This window comes from Salvelinus fontinalis, chromosome 34 (genome assembly GCF_029448725.1).
Source record: "Salvelinus fontinalis isolate EN_2023a chromosome 34, ASM2944872v1, whole genome shotgun sequence".
In the NCBI taxonomy this organism is placed as follows: domain Eukaryota; kingdom Metazoa; phylum Chordata; class Actinopteri; order Salmoniformes; family Salmonidae; genus Salvelinus; species Salvelinus fontinalis.
The window spans coordinates 36908916-36928923 of record NC_074698.1 but is presented as its reverse complement, the minus strand read 5'-3'; the positions used below and the strand labels follow the sequence as shown (position 1 = coordinate 36928923).

General features: G+C 43.9%; 3 protein-coding genes and 1 non-coding gene across 6 annotated transcripts in view; 2 read left to right on the top strand and 2 right to left on the bottom strand.

Annotated features, from left to right (window-relative positions):
- The window catches only part of LOC129833784 (testis-expressed protein 2-like), a 30359-nt gene extending 27217 nt beyond the window's left edge, over nt 1-3142 (top strand). For 2 of the 3 annotated variants that reach the window (XM_055898589.1, XM_055898588.1), the window contains exons 8-12: nt 96-237; nt 470-619; nt 900-1103; nt 1276-1396; nt 1790-3142. In XM_055898589.1, coding sequence (XP_055754564.1) covers nt 96-237; nt 470-619; nt 900-1103; nt 1276-1396; nt 1790-1933 — 761 coding nt within the window. In that variant the 3' untranslated portion in view covers nt 1934-3142. Of the gene's footprint in view, nt 1-95; nt 238-469; nt 620-899; nt 1104-1275; nt 1397-1789 lie in introns of those variants that run through there. The other variant, XM_055898590.1, reaches the window with a different exon arrangement.
- Nucleotides 3143-3565: 423 nt separating this feature from the next.
- LOC129833786 (60S ribosomal protein L3-like) lies at nt 3566-12637 on the bottom strand. Its single transcript, XM_055898591.1, has 11 exons — nt 12530-12637; nt 11302-11530; nt 9116-9308; nt 8567-8735; nt 8227-8362; nt 6733-6919; nt 6079-6239; nt 5686-5787; nt 4696-4791; nt 4372-4491; nt 3566-3714 (listed from the first exon to the last, which is right to left on the bottom strand). Exons 2-11 carry the CDS (start codon nt 11302-11304, stop codon nt 3652-3654), a joined length of 1230 nt encoding a protein of 409 aa, XP_055754566.1. The 5' UTR covers nt 11305-11530; nt 12530-12637; the 3' UTR covers nt 3566-3651.
- LOC129834040 (small nucleolar RNA SNORA71) lies at nt 4063-4188 on the bottom strand. Its single transcript, XR_008756168.1, has one exon. It is a non-coding gene; the product is annotated as a small nucleolar RNA SNORA71 (small nucleolar RNA).
- Nucleotides 12638-12986: 349 nt separating the features above from the next.
- LOC129833789 (NADH dehydrogenase [ubiquinone] 1 beta subcomplex subunit 10-like) lies at nt 12987-18107 on the top strand. The gene is made up of 4 exons (XM_055898596.1): nt 12987-13216; nt 13775-13913; nt 15167-15306; nt 17648-18107. Exons 1-4 carry the CDS (start codon nt 13069-13071, stop codon nt 17731-17733), a joined length of 513 nt encoding a protein of 170 aa, XP_055754571.1. The 5' UTR covers nt 12987-13068; the 3' UTR covers nt 17734-18107.
- Nucleotides 18108-20008: the final 1901 nt, after the last annotated feature.

Genomic DNA, 20008 nt, shown 5'->3' with positions numbered 1-20008 from the left:
TATGTGTGTGTGTGTGCCTGACTGCATGCGCAAATCTCTCGCTGGCTTCTGTAGCACCTTCATAAATACCTCTCTCTCTCTACCCCTCCCCCCAGGCCTGTGGTTGGAGATGGAGGTGGTATATACAGGCTGCCTACAGATGACCCTGGAGACAAAGTTGAACCTGTGTAAACTGGGGAAGGAGAAGTCCATTGGGGTGGAGGCTGACGGAGACATCCCAAAGACCAGCCAAGTAGGGTAAGACCTGATCCCCATGTCCTCGTACACCACAGATCAGCCTGCATCGCAGATACACTGTTTTGGCTCGTGTGTGTGTGTGTGTGTGTTTATGTGTTTGTTGTCTGTATAAAGGAGACAGTTTTGTAACCCTGATTATAACAGAGATAGTTGTACCATGACTCATGATGACTCACAATCATTTGGATCCAAATGCAGTATTTAAAGTATTTTGTGTGTGTGTGTGTCTCAGCTCCAAGCCCAGGCTGTGTGTATTAGCTGACAGCGATGAGGAGTCCTCCAGTGCCGGCTCGTCTGATGAGGAGGAGGTGCCGCCCACTGAACCCCAGGGAACTCTGGGAGATAAGAGCACAGGCACGCCACCACCACCAGCGACTGATGGGTAAATTGATAGTGTCCCAAACGGCACCCTATTCCCTATGGGCCTGGTCAGAAGTAGTGCACTATAGAAGAAATAACGCGCCATTTGGGGCACAGGTCATTACTTTTATTTTTTACATTCTTTAATGACAAGTTGTTAACCCTTGTACTGTTTTGTTCACTGATGAGAGACTGTTGGTCTCACTTTAGAGTTCCACAGGTTGAGCGTTTTTTAAAGTTTGTAAGTATTTTTGAAAGAGTGTTTTTATTGAGCTGCATTTCATGACTCCTCCCATTGGGAGAGGTGGGAGCACCGGCAGACGGTTCCTGAGGTTCGTGGACAAGATCGCCTCGTCCAAGTACTTCCAGAAGGCCACAGAGAACGAGTACATCAAGAAGAAGATCGCTGAGGTCTCCAACATGCCACTGATGCTCACTGTGGAAGTTCTGGAACTCTCAGGGACTCTGGCTGTCAACATTCCACCTCCCCCTACTGACAGGATATGGTACTGCAAACCTGCTAACTTTAACCATATGAATAGAATCAGTCTAGTTCTGTGGTTTTATATCATTCTATAGATACACTGAACTGAAAGGTACATTGGCTCTTGTTTTTGTTTAAGTCTCAAACTGGTCTTTCTTTCTTTTTGTTTTCCTTTTCTCTGTCTCCCCCCACAGGTACAGTTTCCGCGTGCCTCCCAGGCTGGACCTGCGTGTGCGTCCCATGCTAGGGGAGAGGGAGGTCACCTTCACACACGTCACAGAGTGGATCGAGAAGAAGCTGAGTCGAGAGTTTCAGGTCAGTCTGTCCTCCACCTGTGAGGTGGTGCCTCAACATGACATCATACACGAGACTGACGTCATGATATAGAGCTGTGATCAGGGTTAGCGTAGGTCCAAGCATGATGATACTGTAGCAACAGAATGGTTGTTTGATGCCTGTCTGGACTTATTGTACTCCTAGGTAAGGGGCAGAAGTGTTTGCATCAGCTATTTTCATATCTATACATATCTTGACTAATACAGTTGTCACAAATTATGTGTAATACTATAAATCCAATCCCAGCCATCTGGTACCATACCAGTGTTAAGGTGCACCATATGTTGATCCTACAAGTTGCTAGGATTTCATCTTCTGTATTGTTATCTATGTATATTTGTTTAGCATTGCTTGTTCTTGCATCCACTGCAGAAGGAGTTTGTGATGCCCAACATGGACGACCTCTATCTTCCTCTCATGTCCTCCGTGCTGGACAACCCTCCAGCAGCCCAGTATTCCCCAGCCCACTCCTCACGCCGCTCCTCCAACAACTCCCAGTACTATGTGTCTGAATAGCACCTCACTGTGGCAGTGGATGGAGAAGAAAATACATGGAAAACCAGTGGGCATGGATCCACAGTGGATTCTGAGCAGATAGCGCTTGGTTCAGTCCTAGCTTGTGAGGGATGGTCATACGTGCACGTACAACGTGGCATGACGACTGGAGAGTGGCATGCAGGAGATAGTGGCATGGCTATGCTCTGAGCAGCAAGAGGGACTGGTATAATCGCAGAGCCTGTTACAGCGCCCGGCCCTACTGATCTAGAAGACTGAACTTAGACAGCACTCTGCAATAGGGAATGTGACCTGCAATAGCCCTGTAATGAACCAGGCTGACGTTTATTGGGATGAGTCTTGTCCGTGAGGCAGAACTGAACGATTTCCACTGGATGGAACAGCAAAAATTCAAAATTGGCTGCATTGTAAAAATTCATACACAAAAATGTGCTTTTTGGTCTTAATTTAAGTTTAGGGTTAAGGATAGGTTTTCAAATCAGATTTTGACTTTGTGTCATTGCCAGCAAGTGACCACTCTGCATAGCTGCCTCCAGAACAAAATAGTCTAACCTGCGTAATGAAGACAGCGAGTGTGACCCAGCTGGCACCATAGATATATATATCACAGGAGGTTGCAACCATGTTAGATACCATTCCACCTATTCCGCTCCCATCGTTAACACGAGCACGTTCTCCGCAATTAAGGTGCCACCAACTTCCTGTGCTATATAGTGCACTGCTTTTGACCAGGGCCCTGCTATGGTAATGCACTACATAGGGAATAGGGTGCCATTTTGAATAAAACAGCAACAGGTAGATATGTTTACTTGAAGGAAAGTGAATATGGGCATTACTGGTATGAACTGTGGCTGTAAGATGACTATGCTGTGATATACTGAATCAGTTTGTCCTCAACTCTTGCAGGTGAGCGTTGTACTCATGTTGTCCAGTGGGCTGGCCAGAACATTGGTGTATTATTGGCCTGACAAAATGGACTCCTTGAACAATTCCTATTTTAAAAGTGATTGTAGCCCAGAGAAGATTCCCTGGAGATTATTAGTTCTCTAAAATGTTCTCGTCATCAAATGGCTCAGTGGTTTTTGGACAGCGTACCTCCTCTTCATTGATCAACCGATACTAAAGCATGTAGAAATGGACAGGCTATCAAGATGTTGATAGACTAGTGGGAAAAATAAAACGTTATAAAAATACAATACCTATACATGATTAAGATATCTAGTGTATCTTCATTGGTCAATTGCACACAAGGTCCAACCAAAATTTGACTTCCGCTTTTAACCGTGCGCCACCAGTAGTATAGTGGAGGGAAGCCACAACTACTCTGTTTAGCCATAAATAGTTTTTTATTGGGGGGGGGGGGGGGGGTGATGCATTGAAAGTATAGGGAGTTACTTTCTCCCCACGACCAGTTTAGCCACCAATTTTATTTACCAATACATCACTGTGCCACCATTAGTCACTTATCCAAACTGGTCCCCCAAATGGCAGCCCATTTATACAGGAAATAGGATGTCATTTGGACCCTGAACAAAAGTAGTAAACTATTTGGAGAATAGGGTGCATTTGGGACATAAGCGTAGTCTAAACTAAGCCGAAGCTTATTTGAAAAGAATATCCAAACATCGCCCGGATAGATAAAACTGTTTTATTAGAAGACTTAATATAAGAATTTGTTTCTCTGTTGAGCTAGTTTTAACGGTGGACCACCATCACTTCTAAGCCTCCCCTGGCAATGGTTCGGCGGGCAGTTTCTTCAGCACATCCTTCTTCAGTGGGCCCTGTAGGTCAAAAGTCACAGCAGGGTCAACAGAAGTCCAGTATTAAAGCAGCAGGTGCACCCAGACATGGGTCATGTCAGCTGAGCTAGAGGGTAACATCCCAAATGGCACCCTATATAGTGCACTACTTTTGACCAGCGCCCTACGGGTGCGTTGGAACACAGAAGGGAGAGCACCACTCCACCTCATTACCCATCATGTTCCAGTCCACATCCCTTTAACCTTTTTCCCCCAGCTAATACACATCCAATTTCACAATTGTCATAGCATTACATCAAACCATGGGTTCAAGCAAAATAAAACATTGTTTTACACGTTAAAAGTATTGATTGTTGTAGACATGGAAGATGTTCGAAAGATACAGGGTTTGACAGGAACAGGTATTCCAACAAACACGGGAAAATCTTTCATCACTATTCCTGTACTATCAATGACTAGGACAACAGTCATGCCATAGTCACTTTCGATACAGGGTGCCCGCCTTTACACAGAAACACTTCAGTGCCTCCACCCCAACCTACGCTGTCCCTACATAAACATCCAGCCTTTCCCTTTACTTACCCACACTCCATCACTAACATTGTCAGTCCCACTCCCCTCTACAATGATTCAGCTCACTCCCACATCCACCCAAGCCCAAACCCAGCCGGTACCCACCATGAAGGCCCTCTTCTCCTGGTGGGTCTGGAAGTGGCCGTAGCCAAACTTGGAGGTGGTGTCGATGAACTTGAGGTCGATGGTCTCCTTGGACTTGCGTGATGTGTGCACCAGCATGGACTGTGAGAGAAGCAGATGACCACACACACGTGGTTAGAGTTCAACACACGGTCAAATATGTCCCATGCTTTAGCATCCCCAACTCCTATGGTCATGTTTTCCTCTCTGGCATCAGTGGTTTGATTCCTTCATTATTATTCAGAAATTAAAACATAATACATCATCTGCACAGAGGTAGTTGTCACTAACACATGGGCACAGTACCTTTCTCAGGGTGAGAACACGTTTCTTGCAGCCGATCACACAGCCCTTCAGCATCAAGAAGTCATTTTTCACGTCACCATAGTGGGGGAACCCTCCCTACAGACAGACAACAGGAGAGGATGCATGAATAATTATACAGATTAAACGAGTAGTACACCACATTAATGGCCACAACCTGCAATACATACTCTATTATAGTGCAAATACTGGCTATATCAGCCATTTACCCATCTGGCATGTCAGGCGTCTACATTTGGCTTTACAATGTGACATCATCAGATAAAGCTGGTGATCAAAAGCAGAGGATGCATCACGTCATTAAAACCTCTTAAAGACCCCCCCCCCCCCTCACCTAAAATGACATACCCAAATCTAACTCCCTGTAGCCCAGGACCTGAAGCAAGGATATGCATATTCTTGGTACCATTTGAAAGAAAACACTTTGAAGTTTGTGGAAATCTGAAAGGAATGTAGGCCAATATAACACAATAGTTCTGAAAAAAAAAAAACATATTTGAAATGCAAGAGAAAGGCTATAATGTATTATTCCATTTTTATTTTGGCCACTAGATGGCAGCAGTGTATTTGCAACGTTTTAGGCTGATCCAATGACCCATTGCAATTATGTTCAAAATTTTGTATCAAGACAGCCCAAATGTGCCTAATTTGTTTATTAATAACTTTAGGTTCAAAACTGTGTACTCTCCTCAAACAATATAACTCTAATAGCTACTGTAAATTGGACAGTGCAGGTAGATTAACAAGATTTTAAGCTTTCTGCCCATATAAGATGTGTCTATGTCCTGGGAAATGTTGTTACTTACGACCTAATGCTAATCGCATTAGCCTACGTTAGCTCGACACCGATCCCGAAGAAGTTTGAACCAATAGTAAGAATTAGAATGGTTACCATGTTATATCACATCATTTCCAGGCTCAGTACCATGTCAATAACATTATTAGGACGTTATAGTGATGTTATTATATTACCATGGGGGTGATAGTCTTCTGGGTAGTGTCGTAGTTAGTGGAAGCGTTGTTCTTGATCACTTTGCCATCCTGGACATGGATCCCTTTGCCAATACGGTAGATCTGTAGACAAGAGTAAAACACTGAAACAGCATGATGGTGGTGAACCTCAGTCTAAGCAGTACAGTATGAACCTCTACGCAATTACAGTCACAACACAACCCAAACTATTTCCAGTTGTATACGCAACTCAAACATTCACATAGATCGTTCATTAACAAAGTATAATGTATGAAGAAAACTATTTTACAAGGTAGTCAGTCCCTTTGAGGTCAAAACACCTATTTTTCAAGGAACACCCGGTCAAATGATGAATTTCATATGCCCATCTCAACTAGAGCCCTGGTGCCGGACCTTCTTGTTGAGCTCTGTGCGGTGGTGGTAGCCCTTCTGGCCGGCACGGGCGATGGTGTAGCCCACACGGGAAGGGTGCCAGGCTCCGATACAGGCCACCTTACGCAGGCCCTTGTGAGTCTTCCTGGGAAGTTTCTTCACTCCCCAACGACTGGTCACACCTGACAACCAATAGGAAAATCAGTAGGAAATGAGTTATGCCACAGGACCAGCCAATACAATATAATAGCTGAACAGTAATATACCGTCAGTCAGCAGACATTGACATGCATCTTTTACTAATTAGATTATTATTAGTAAGTAGGAAAACTCTGGGTCTTTGAGCCATTCTGTTAGATCTAGAGACATGTCTCAACTATGGAGATATTATAACCAATGGTACTGCCATGTCATTAATGTCCATATAGATTTCTTCCACTCATCCCGGGCTGAGTGACAACTCATATGGTTATTCTCAACAAAAATATCTGGCATCAGTGGTTTGATTCCTTCACTATTATTCAGAAATTAAAACATCATACATCATCTGCACAGAGGTCATTGTCACGTTCGGTAGCAAGACAGAACAAATGGATGAGTGGGAGATCTGTACCTAGGAATATCTTCTACGGTGACCCTTTGACCTCGATGACCATGTACCTCAAAACCTCTTACCTTTCATCCCGTGACCTTTGGTGACCCCGATGACGTCTATCATCTCGTCCTGGTAGAAGACTGAGGACACAGGGACGGGCTGCTCCAGCTTCTCCTTGACCCAGTCCACCTTCTCTGAGATGGTGCCGCCGTTCAGCTGCACCTCCATGATGTGGGCCTTCTTAGCTTTGAGGGGCAGCAGACGAATCTAGAGAGACACAATTATAAAATGTACAGAAGCCAGCAAGATTCCCACACACAACTTTAGTGGCTCTGCTCCCTTCGCTTCCACACTGACTAAATATGACTTATTCTAGGATTCAGTCTCTGATCCAGGATTAGCTTCCCTTTCCCCAATCCTACCCATTATTGGGGGAAATCTCAAGATCAGCGCCCAGGACAGGGTTGTCAAACTCATTTTGCCCCGGGAGCAGCATTCAGTCTACAACAACATCCGGAAGGCCGCACTGAATTTAGCAAAATATTTACTTGCCACCAATTTGCAAAAACAGATCCTCTATCTGTCTAGCTTTCATTTGGGAGATTATTAACGAGCTAGACAACTTCAAGAAACTGAATGAATGTAGGTCTATTATTTCTACAGTTTAGATTTGGTTTTAGTCAAAGCTTTTAAAGTTTGTTTTCCTACACACACAAATCTAAAATTATATATAGATATATATATTTTAAAATAAATGTTATCTATACACCCGCGGGCCGTATGTTGGACACCCCTGGTGTAGAGGCAACTTCACCCTACAGTCCTGTGAGTCATCAGTCAGGTCTCTGATAGCCTTGTCTATTTGTGCAGCCCCAACTCCTATGGTCATGTTTTTCTCTCTGGCATCAGTGGTTTGATTCCTTCACTATTATTCAGAAATTAAAACATCATACATCATCTGCAGAAAGAGAAAAAACATCTGCCAAATGTGACACTGACCATAGGAATTATCAAGACCGCTAGAACAGATCTGGAAACAGGCTAATTCTCTCACTGGAGACATGATTCACATACACATTGCTTTATCCCCACATCTTACAGTAATCATATAGCCCCACTGCTTCGACAAACAGACACAATACCCTGAATTCAATCAGTAACATTGAGTAATGTTTGTTGCCAACACAAACTTCCCTCAGGGGAAGCGTTGTAAGTGCAGTCGAGGTTCTGCTCCCCACAGGAGTATTTTTAAAGTGTAATTTGAAACGCCATACTCTAGTACTCCTCTGCATGTGTGCGTGCGAGAGAGAGAAGACATTTGTTCGCAACAGGGGCCTTGAGATTAGGGAAGGTTTTTACCCCCCTTTCAGTTGCCATGTGACTGGTAGGAGCTGGGTAGGCTATAACTCAGACAGCCGTGCCCGTTCTGAAGGGAGGTCCTTGGGGTGGAGACAGATGAACCCCAGGGATACCACCAGCTGTCACTTAATCACCACAAGCCAATAGAAACTCACCGAGGATAGGAGTGGAGGATTTCTGTTGGATCACATGATTGATAAGAGGGTTCTATGTACCTGAGTGTGGATGAGGACCCGGATGGATGTGCAGTATTTCTTCATGTTATTAAAGTCCTTCTCCAGCTGCTTCTTGCCACTCTCGTCTGTCCACTTCTTGGCATATTTGGTGAATGCCTTCTTCTTGCTCTTGTACCTGGAAGAGTTTACATACAGGGTAGAGATTTAACAAATAATCTCTTGATCATATGTTACTTCCCCTCCCCTTCTCTGGCATCAGCGGTTTGATTTCAACACTATTATTCAGAAATTAAAACATCAAACATCATCTGCACAGAGGTCAGTCACGTCTCTAAACTTCAATGTGACACACACACACCAGACGCTCATTGCCACCCACCAGCTTTTGTAGAATCTGCGCTTGCACTCGTCACTGAGGTGCTCAGCGAAGATGGTCTTGAAGGACCTCAGGCCACGGACTGTGTCGATGTACCCAACAACCCCCACCACCATCACAGGCGGAGTCTCGATGATAGTGACCGCCTCCACAGACTCACGTTTGGCTTGCTCTGTTGGGGGGGAGGGAGAGGAGATATGGGTCAGTTGCCACAAAAACGATAAAGCCAAATGGCCTGTGTGTAGCCGACAGGAGAAACGACAAAGTGTCATATCAATGTCAGAGCAGAACAGAGGAAGAACACTAGGATTGAAAACAGAGCTGGGCTCTATGGTCATCCTTTTCTTCTTTCTGGCATCAGTGATTTGATTCCATCACCATTATTCAGAAATGAAAACATCATACAGCATCTGCACACAGATCCTTGTCAAGACAGCACAAACAGATCTGGGACCAGGTCTAATTCTCCCATGGCTCTTACTCCTGATTCACATATACATTGCTCTATCCAAATCTTACATCATCCCAGGATGTAAGGCAGAATGTACATACTCAGGCCAGTGCGGTGCACCTCGCGCAGGATGTGGGTCATGCCGGCCTTGTAGCCCATGAAGGCGGTGAGGTGGACGGGCTGGCTGGGGTCGTCCCGGGGCCAGCTGCGGGGCTTTCCCCGGTGCTTCTTGCTGCGCTTGCAGGGCAGGAAGCCCATGTGCCCATGGCGGGGCGCGTGGAATTTACGGTGAGACTGGGAGGGAGCGAAACATATGTACACGTCAATAAACTTCCGATAATGCTTCAAGGGCTCTAAAACCCTCAGGTTATTGCTGTGCTTTAACTTTGATAAAGTACATTTTGATGTCTATTTTTTTTTTTACATTTCAGTTGAATTCATATCACCCTTCTCTGAAGTATCAAACATGGGTTACTAGATGTTGGCTCTAAACACTATAACTATAAGTAGTAATGTAATAACCTACAAGGATTAGTGAAAACAAGTACAATATAAACTAATAATCAGACTAGACGTAACATATTAAATGTAAATCCGGGACACTCAAATATGATACATTTGGTATGGTTACATAAGACAGCGGGTTACTTAAGGCAAACACAAGGGTGGGTGGTCGGGTTAGGTGTATAACGCGAACATCCAGCAAACCGAAGGTGGTGAGTACAAATCTCATTAACAACTTTCACATTTCAGCTAATTAGCAACTTTTTAACTACACTGCAACTACTTAGCATGTTAGCTAACCCGTTTGATATATTTTTTTTCCTCCTTTGCACCCCAGTATCTCTACTTGCACATTCATCTTCTGCACATCTATCACTCCAGTGTTTATTTGCTACATTTTTATTATTTCGCCACTACGGCCTATTTATTGCCTTACGCCCTAATCTTACTTCATTTGCACACACTGTATAGACTTTTCTATTGTGTTATTGACTGTACGTTTGTTTATTACATGTGTAACTCTGTGTTGTCGTACTGCTTTGCATTATCTTGACCAGGCCACCATTGTAAATGAGAACGTATTCTCAACTAGCTTACCTGGTTAAATAAAGGTAAAATAAATTTTAAAAATAGAACCCAATTCCTAATATCTTAACCCTAACCCCTTGCCTATCTAACTTTAGGCAGCTAGCCACCTAGCTAGAATTGGTAAAATATCATACTTTTTACAAATTCGGAACATATGAATTTTCATTTGTAACATATTACACGAAATGGGTGAAGATGGGGGGGGGGGGGGGGGTGTATAGCCCCGACGAATCCCCCAAATCACCTCCTCCCCATTCGTACCGCCAGTAACCCACACATCCTACGTGTTTATGACAGACGTCTTGTCCAGTTTAGCTCGGTGCCAAGAACAGGTGTCAGGAAGAGGCCTAACGGCTGCATTCTGAGAATGAATGGCCATGTTGTGTGCCCTGTCGGCCTCGGAGCTTAAGTAACGGTTGCTCAAGACAAGTGTCCGTGTGCTGAACAGCCTATACACTGACTAATACAGGCAAAGAGACAGTCTTGAGAAATTTAGTGACGATCAAGATTCATTAGCCATCAGAACACATGTAGAGTAACAGTGGAAAATTCATTTTACAGGGATCAACATATCTACACTAGAAATATGCCTTCATAAGCTGACTGAACAGACGACTGAATTTGTGACATCAAAAAAATTAAGAATATTCTTGCAAATGGACCAATAATGCAAGCGTTGTACATTTCTGTACATGTTGGAGATTTGAAAAACAGAACAGAAGAAAACCTGGGAAAAGGTGTTAAATCAAGGTCAATAGATTCATTTCTGTCCACATGAAACAAATCCTTCATTATTCAAACCAAGTTAATAGCACAACCAATGGGAAATATTTCCTATACAGCATTCATTACAAATTAATGAGAAACTCAAAGAAAACGTCTCTAAAGTCCTCGTGACGGCAGATGATTCTGAGGTAGCCGAGAAACAACAGCCAAAGTCCAAAGAAATGAGGATATTACAGACGTTGAGACCATGTGCACAAAGCACAACGCCATTGCCCTCTTGCACATGGCATACTGAGAAAGAACAGTGAGCATGCAATGTGTTCAACAAGTCGTCTTAATACCCAACAAAACACACCCGATAAACTTAAAATCAAACCATACACACATAAACAGAGCCCCTGACCAAAGTTAGTAGACCCCAAGGTGCCCTTCAGGTTAGAAATATAGAAAAGACAGCAGGAGCACTGACCATGTCTGTGTGTGCCGTCCAGGCAAGGGACAGAAAGAGATAGGAACAAGTGCTGATGTCAGAGTCATACTCAAGATGTTACTCTGTGCAAGGGCTCTAATTTGGTGGCTGGCCCAGTTAAGGAGCCGTATTCATTTTCAAACAAGACCAGGGCTGCCAGCACTGGCTCATGGTGGGCCTCTGGTGGTGGGTCATGTGGTGGGGTGCCCAGACAACTGGCTGCAGACATCTGTGGGGAGAGAGAGACATCTACTGTTTATCTATTGTTACTGTACCAATTCATAACATGTTTGGGTGGACGACTTATATGTAGGCTTATCAAAGGCTCTTATGAAGATTGAACGCATGACAAGGTTCAAGGGTATTTATCAGTCACTTTCACGAGCTAATAAACATGACCTGTTCCCCAGCGCAAAACACAGAATTTTTGTTAAGTTCAAAAAAGCAAAAATAGGAATACACCCAAGAATAATAACAATAGCTATTCAAACCGCTAAATGACTTCATAATGCAATTGTTTTACTGACAAATATTTTTACACATTTTGAGACAGAACTTCCTGTCACCGTACAGTACAATTTAGCTAACGAATGAGCTAGCTACATGCAGTAAAAAGATCAATGGAACGCAAAACGTGTGGGATAGAACAAGGGACACATTCATAGGCCCAAATTCAAAATCTTATCCAACAACATGGATATTGGTCAAATCCGACATAATGTGTGTTCCAACAGGACCACAAGGTGGTAACTAAAATCCGGGTCTGATATACTTGACTGTTTTCGCTGCATAATATTTAAAGTTCTCCTTCTCTGGGTTAGAAAATAATTCGTCTAAATGCTAACTCCAGTTCTTATAAACTGGTAGCATAGCTAACGTTAGTCATATAGAAATTGTTTTTTTGGTGACGATGACATGAACAAGCTTTGCGGTTGACACCCATACAAGTATTACTCCAATTTTTACCCCAACATGAGTGTCAAATACACAAAAACAGCCTTAATGTAGGCTAATTTGGATTGGCGGCAACGAGGAGATTCTGGATCTAGCTAAAATGATCACCCCCACGTGGCACATGCGTAGCGTTTTCATGGCATTTCCATTGTTTTAGTCGAACTCTTTACTACTTTAGATAGATAGCTAACTAACTACCTGATCTAGTCGAGGGAAATACCTCCATTTGATAATCGTAACGCTTATCATTAATAGTTTCATTAATACAACTTACTGTAACAACTCATCCTCTTCCGCTCACCACCCTCAACTAGATTTGCGCACACTGACGACTTTCTGGACGTTTTTCTGTAATTTGATGTTTTATGCCACCTTGTGGACTGGAAGTTCATTAAATTAGAACACACCAGAGATCTGTATATAATGACGAGATCCCAAAGGCGGGAAGGCAGGCGCCAAGCGTAGGTCCAAAACAAACCCATAGAAACGCATTGGTCTTGTTTTGGACATATTTTGGTTCAGGGTCGCCTCTTCCTGTCTGACCACACATTTTCTCTGCGCTGAACTTTTACCTTCGACCTCTGCTTGAAAAATGAAAGAAATGTAAATGCAATATTTGAGATAAAGGGTGTAAATAAAATATATAAATCGTTTTTTGGTAATCTTACTGAAATTGTATTTAAGTTCACCATATTACATTTTAGATTTACTTCTGACCTACAACGCCATGTAGTTCCTCCTACGCATGCGCATAAGCGTAGAAGAGGTCGAATTGAAGAAGTTTCATTTTTTTCTTTAACAAAAAACAGCAAAATGCCATCGGACTATGATAAAGATGCGTATCCAGAGCCTCCCCGCCAGACTCCAATCGTGGACAAGCAGACGACCCTTCCCAACCCAGCCCTGATTTTGACTAAACTCTTCTATTATTCCGTGGACCTCCCTGTCACCACATTCAGAGGTGAGCTAGCTAGCTAAGCTAACGTTTTGCCAAATATGTTTAACTAACCCATCTGTGGTGTTGCTAACATTAGCTAATGTTGGATATCTAGCGAGATACATGGAGACAGACCATGGCATTAAACATTTATAATGATACTTGAGGATTTCAAATGTCAGATGTGCAGTTAAGAGAAATTGATTCAGTTAGCTTACTAGGTAGCGTTAGCTGTCTAAACTAGCAAGTGTTGCTGTTATGCTTTCTACCTAGCTATGTGTGTTGCAGTTTTAGTTAGTTTATTCAGGTGTAATGCATAATGTTGCATGCAGCGCAATGCACTTGACATTAGCTAGATACTACTCATTAAATTTCATATTACTGTAATTCAGGGTCTAGAAATGCATCCTTCACCTCTTTCCAGTAATATCACTGATCTAACATTGGATAGCTATGTGAAAGCCAATGTTCCACACACCTTTAACCAATTCTTTCATGTGAAATCAGTGAGCAATAGGAGTACTTTGTACCACATGATCAACAAGAGGTAAATGTTGACATGCTCCCCTCATCTCTCAACAGAACTTGTAGAGGGCATCCACTCCGGCAACAAGTACAACTACTACCACCAGAAGTTCCGCCGTGTCCCCGAGCTGACCGAGTGCACAGAGGGAGACTACACCTGTTACTATGAGGCTGAGATGCAGTGGAGGAGAGATCAGTAAGTATTCCTCTTTCAAGCTCTAGGGCCGCAGTGCCTCTGGCTTTACTTTCCTCCCAATGAAGGTGATTACCTTGGAAGTACGTAGTCATGGTTTTCCAGTTTGAAATAAAGGAAAGTGTGAAAACCAGCAGACATTGTGGTCCTCCAGAAGTTTGACACCCCTCTACACCAACTCTCATCATGAGGAAAAACCCATTGACTGGATTAAACGACAGACATACTGTAACAAAAGGTAGGCCATTTTATCCAGAGCGACTTAGTGCATTCATCTTAAGATGGCTAGGTGGGACAACCAGTTATAGTAAGTCATTTTCCCTCAAAGTACCTATCAGCAAAGTCCGCTAGTAAGAGGGGGAAAAAGTCAAGTGCGAGTTCACAGAAGGCTTTCAACATCTGTTGTATGAAAAGTCTGAATCCGCATCAATCGGTTACCGTGAAGTTGACCTTTACATAGTTTGTCCAAGAGATTAATGTTCTGTGGTCAGATATGATAGGACAGTTACAGGCTGATTGTGTAAAAAGGTAGGCCATTTTATCCAGATTTTATCAATTATTGCACCAACGAGTGTCTGCGTTGCCAAGGGCTAAAATAGAAATTCAGTTATATTTCTGACGCAGATCAGAAGTCCTGCCTCTCCCATCTCCTCATTGGTTTATAGAAGCAGGTACCCACGTGCCATCTCCTCATTGTTTATACCCACGTGGGTGACAAAGACGAACGAGGTCAGTGGCGGTAATGCACATAATTTATGAAAGTTGCCAATCGCAATATAAAGTCAAGAGAAGAAAATGCCTGGAAGGAAGAGAGATGATTAGAAACGATTCGATTGACTGTTTTTATGTGTGGATTAATTGGCGGAGTAGAGGACCTTGTGCATTTCAGGTAAAATAACAACTCAATGTTTATATCCCAGGACAAATTAGTTAGCAACAGCAAGCTAGCTAAATAGGACAAATTAGCTAGCAAGTGCAAGCTAACTAGCTAAATTTCCATAAATGTTTAATGCTTTTTGACCTGTCCCCAAATTAATATAATAATTGGTTCAGAGATTGTTTTGATATTTTAACCTGTGTTTGGTGTGGGGGGTACAAAATACATTTATGCACGATGGCGCACACGCACAGCCGGTTTGGGTTCCATGTTACCCACTGCTTTTAACCATTCATCAGCATGTCCTGTTTAGTGAATTCACAAGCACCCTACCCTTGACGCTAACAGCTGTCTGTTGTGTTCCCCCCCCCCCGCCCAGTAAGGTGGACCAGGAGATCGTGAAGGTGGTCCAGGAGCGTCTGAGGGCCTGCCAGCAGAGGGAGGGTACCAGCTACCACCAGAACTGTTCCAAGGAGCTGCAGCAGTTTGCAGACGTGGCCAAGGCCTACCAGTCACGCTGTAAGTACCCCTCACTTTAGTCATGCCTCAATTACAATTCAGGGTTGGAAATATGGCAGTAACACTGTTGATAGTATGTTCCAAGCATCTACGCGGAAAGAATGACAGCTAGACCTATGCTTCGCTCGAACATCCAACTTGCAACCACTGACAGCACCCATCATTGAGGCTGTGCAGATATGTTTTAATTTCTGAATAATACTGATTTTAAAAAATCTGAAAACTCATGCCAAAGAGAGATCAACAGACCCAAACCTGGAAAAATGAAGGTTACGTATGTGACCACGGTTATGTGAGCTATATGGATCACGCCAATATATTGGTATCACTCAGCAGCGGAGGAATACATCCGAGGTGAGGATTTACAGATGTACACCTGTGTAACGGCTAGGGTCTGGCCCTATATATAGACCCCATGGCCGTGACATGTCATCTACATCATTTTTGAGAGCATGGCTTGAGCACAACCTCAATACTAGTGCACCAAGAGCAGAACAACTGCCAGCACAACTGGTATGCCGCGGTTATAGCCGGCGCCCTAGCGTTCTGCATGGTGTTCATTACACCCTCTTGAAGTCTTAACATGGACCATTGGTGCTGTTCAGTGGCTAATCCCACAGACTGAGGCGGTGCGGCCTCAGATGCCACAGAGTTCCCCGTCCTGAGACAGCAGGTCTGGTCTCGGGAAGTTGCCAAGGTGTCCCAGACAACAGCGACAGGAGAAGGCTGAACCAGGGTCGTCTGGGCCAGTATGGGGCCACCAGAAGCAGACGATGCCCTGCCAACCTGGTCCTGTCCAGCACAGACTGGATCAGGGGGGAATGGGTAAAGCTCCAGCCCTGGCCAATCGTAAGCCAGAGCATCCAAGCCCAGAGGCCCTGGTGGCTCCGACATGGAGTACTACAGGGGGCAGTGCGCATTGTCCAGGGAGGCAAACGGGTCCACCTGCGCCCTCCCGAACTTGTCCCACGGGTGCTGCACCACCTGGGGATGTAGGCTCTAGTCCCAAGGGGGTGGCCTCCCTTGAGAGCATATATTCTGCCACATTCAGGATGCTAGGTACGTGCGTTGCGTGTAGAGACGCTAGACGTCCCTGAGCCCAGAGAAGGAGCTCCCGTGCCATAAGAGACAGGCAGTGCGACTTTAGTCCACCCTGATGGTTGATGTAAGCTACCACTGTGGTGTTGTTCGTTCTCACCAGGACATGTCTTCCCTTCAGATGTGGAAGGAAAGACTGCAGGGCCAGCAGTACAGCTCGAGTGTATTGATATGCCTGCTGCTCTAAGGATGTAGCCAACAGCTGCTGGCCGACCTGCCCTTAGTCACCCCCCCCCCAGCCGAATTGGGAGGCGTCTGTGCTGACCAGCTCCCGGCGGCACGTCCTTAGCATTTCCACCCCACCTGAGAGAAAGGAGTGACAGCGCCACCTCAGCAATGCCCTGAGGCACTGTGCGGTCACCCGCAGGTGACGGTGGCGCTTCGGGTGCAGCCGGTGGGAGTTGAACCACCGTTGAAGAGGCCAGAGATGGAGCAGGCCCAGGGGAATCAACAACGAAGCCGCCGTCAGCAAGCCTAACAGGTGTATACAGGTTAGGACGGATACCATCCGCCCCTGCCGAAAGTGGTAGAGGAAAGATAAGATCGCCTGAACTCTTCTGGTGGGCAGGCATGCTCTCCTGAGGACTGAGCCCAGTTCCATGCAAATTACCCAGTACCTCGGCAAAAACAGGCAGACAAAAAAAAGTGCAATGAGGTAATGGATTTTTATTTTTTTTACACCAACTGCAATATTACCTAGCAGTAAAAAAAAACAAAAAAAACAGCACCATATGATGGAGTAACTCCTTTAAGTAACTCCCAAAGTTATTGTCTCAATGTAGTGGAAGCCCACCATGATACTGGCTACTCCAGGCTGCAAACAGCCAGTGAGTACCGGTATACTTCCACAACAGTGACTTACCAAGCGAACTACAGAAAGTTTGTACCTCAACCCATACGGACATCCGCCGAGAAAATGAAAGAACGTGTGTTGCTGCCATGGGGTCTATATATAGGGGTGACCCCAGCCATGACACAGGTGTACACGGCAGTAAATCTGTAAATCCTCACCTCTGATGTATCCCTCCGCCGCGGAGTGATCCAATATAGTGAAACATAACGTCAGTTGTGTTCAGTAGTAAACATTTCTAAACGTAAGTGCTGCTGCCCAAATTGTTTTTCAATATAAATAAATTCATGACACCTCCCGGGAAGAATTTCCTGCAGTGGAATGCAGAAATGTTAAGGCTGTGAGGCTACTGTTCCATTGCATTGTCAAACTGTTGTCCTTCCTCTGTTGTAGATGGGGATCTGGGTGCCTACGCCAGCTCAAGGAAATGTCTGATGAAGCAGAAAGACAGGATGATGGCGGCCGAGGCAAAAGCTTAAACAAGATAACCCCTAATCACTCTGTTCCAAGTCTCTCTTCTATGTATGAAATGTAGAGTAAATATGTTTATTGGGAAAAAGAACTGTCCTCATTGTATTGTTTAACTGTAGTAACAGACAACTTTTTGAATGAGCTGCATTTACCCTTGACTCCAGCAGTTTTTAGCCTTCTCCAGAACTCAAACCATTCTTGAATAGGAACTGTTGTGGTCTAGTCCCGCAAGTACACTGCCACAAGTAGTACTGAATCTCAATGTATTTGATTGCGCGTCCCTGCTCCTCACTTGATCAAAACGCATTGGGGTCTGAGCGGAAAAGCATTGAATATTCTCCTAATTTCAAGGGGACACAGAATACAAGAAATCTGACTCATTTGGGATTTGTCCTGGTCGAATTTAAGAAGTCCAACGTTGTGAAATGAGCAGCCATGATTTAAATCTACATGATAGCACATCTATCGAAGCCTGAGGTTTTACCCCACTGAACACAAGTCATTTTTAAAGCAGTCAGATGTTCATTCTCTGATTCTAAAAGAAAGCTGGTTTGTCAATGAATTCAAAATGGTTTCAGATTTTTTTCCCATTATCAAGACCACTGGGCCAGTCAGTCTTATAGTACCTGGGCCAGCACAGATGTAACACCTTCCCACTAATGTGATGGCAACCATCACAGGTGTAACACATGCTGACTAATGAGGTGACACCAATCAGCTAAAGAGATATACGTGCTGACGCTCAACCTTAACAAATGGAAAAACCAAAGCTTGTAATATGCAGGAGCATTGGCGCTGTTGCTACATCAGTGCCTTCAGAAAGTATTCATACTGCGACTTATTCCCCATTGTTACAGCCTGAATCTAAATGTTTTTCTCACCCATTTACATGTAGTGCCCCATAATGAAATCATGTTTTAAAATAAATACATTGCTTACATAAGATATACCATGGCTACGTGCTGTTATCACGACTCAACGCAGTGCCTGGATACAGCCCTTAGCCGTGCTATATTCTACATATACCAAACCCCCAAGGTGCCTTATTACTATTAAACTGGTTACCAACCATGGTATACATTACGATATACCACAGCCGTCAGATTAACTGCTGAAGTGGATTTTACCGTACTATAAACGAGTTCTTTTTCTGGGTATGTCTAAGAGCTATGCACAATATTTGCACACTTAAATTATTCAAACCCTGACTATTGATCATTGCTTGACAGCCATTGGCAAGTCTTGCCAGAGATTAAACTCACCTAGGCCACCCAGGAACATTGGTCTCTGCAAACTAATATTTGGCCTTGTTTTAGACAAATTCACATTTCGGCAGGACAATCACCTGTCAAAAGCAGACAAGTTCTCTAGGATTTTGCCTGTGTTAATTTTTTCCCCTAAAAACCAATAAATGACAAGCATACCCATAACATGATGCAGCCACCACCATGCTTGACATGGTGGTACCCAGCGGTGTTGGATTTGCCCCAAAAGTCATCTCCGCTATTTTTTTTGCAGTTTTACTCAAGCCCTACTACAAGCATGCATATTTTTGTATATATATATTCTGAATATGCTTTCTTTTCAGTCAATTGGGTTAGTATTATGGAGCAACTTCATTGCCACATCCAGTTCTCGCAGCCATTAACGTCACCATTGGCCTCAAGGTGAAATTGCGGTTCCGTCCTCTCCAGCAACTAAGGCAGGACGACTATCTTTGCAGCGACTGCATGTATTGAAACAGCCAAAGCGGAATTAGAAACTTAAATCATGCGGCAAGGGATATTCAACGTCCACTTTTTATTTTTAACCACCTAACAGGTGCCCCCTGCGAGGCATTGGAAAATCTCCCCGGTCTTTGAATTCGCTTGAAATTCACCTCTAACTTACAAAACCTGTGGGATACAGCAATAAGGTAGTCCTTCAAAACTCATGTTAAACACTTACCGCACTCAAGTCCATGCAACTTGTTAAGTATATTTTTTGCATACTTATTCAAGACCTACCAGATTTTTTATTTGCAAAGACAGTACGAATTTGCGGAACAGCCTCAACTAAGCCAGAGGAATCTTAATCTATGAGGTTAATTAATTGCACCCACCTTGTCTCCAAGGTCTTAATCAATATGATTTATAGGGAAGACTGGGTGTTAAGCGCAGTGCTGGTTAAATCCAGATTTGAAGGAGGGAACTAAACCCTTGAAGTCCTCATTACCTGAATTAACCATGGTGCCAAAATGCCTAAAATAGTTTGATCTTACTGTCACATGATCTAGCAATCAGC

Coding starts and splice junctions, on each gene's coding strand:
- LOC129833789 (XM_055898596.1), top strand. CDS start 13,069: ATGCCATCGGACTATGATAAAGATGCGTATCCAGAGCCTCCCCGCCAG. Junction 13,217..13,774: donor CCCTGTCACCACATTCAGAG/GTGAGCTAGCTA, acceptor ATCTCTCAACAG/AACTTGTAGAGGGCATCCAC. Junction 15,307..17,647: donor CAAGGCCTACCAGTCACGCT/GTAAGTACCCCT, acceptor CCTCTGTTGTAG/ATGGGGATCTGGGTGCCTAC.
- LOC129833786 (XM_055898591.1), bottom strand. Junction 4,792..5,685: donor AGAAGACTATCACCCCCATG/GTAATATAATAA, acceptor GTCTGTCTGTAG/GGAGGGTTCCCCCACTATGG. Junction 3,715..4,371: donor AGGAGAAGAGGGCCTTCATG/GTGGGTACCGGC, acceptor TTTGACCTACAG/GGCCCACTGAAGAAGGATGT.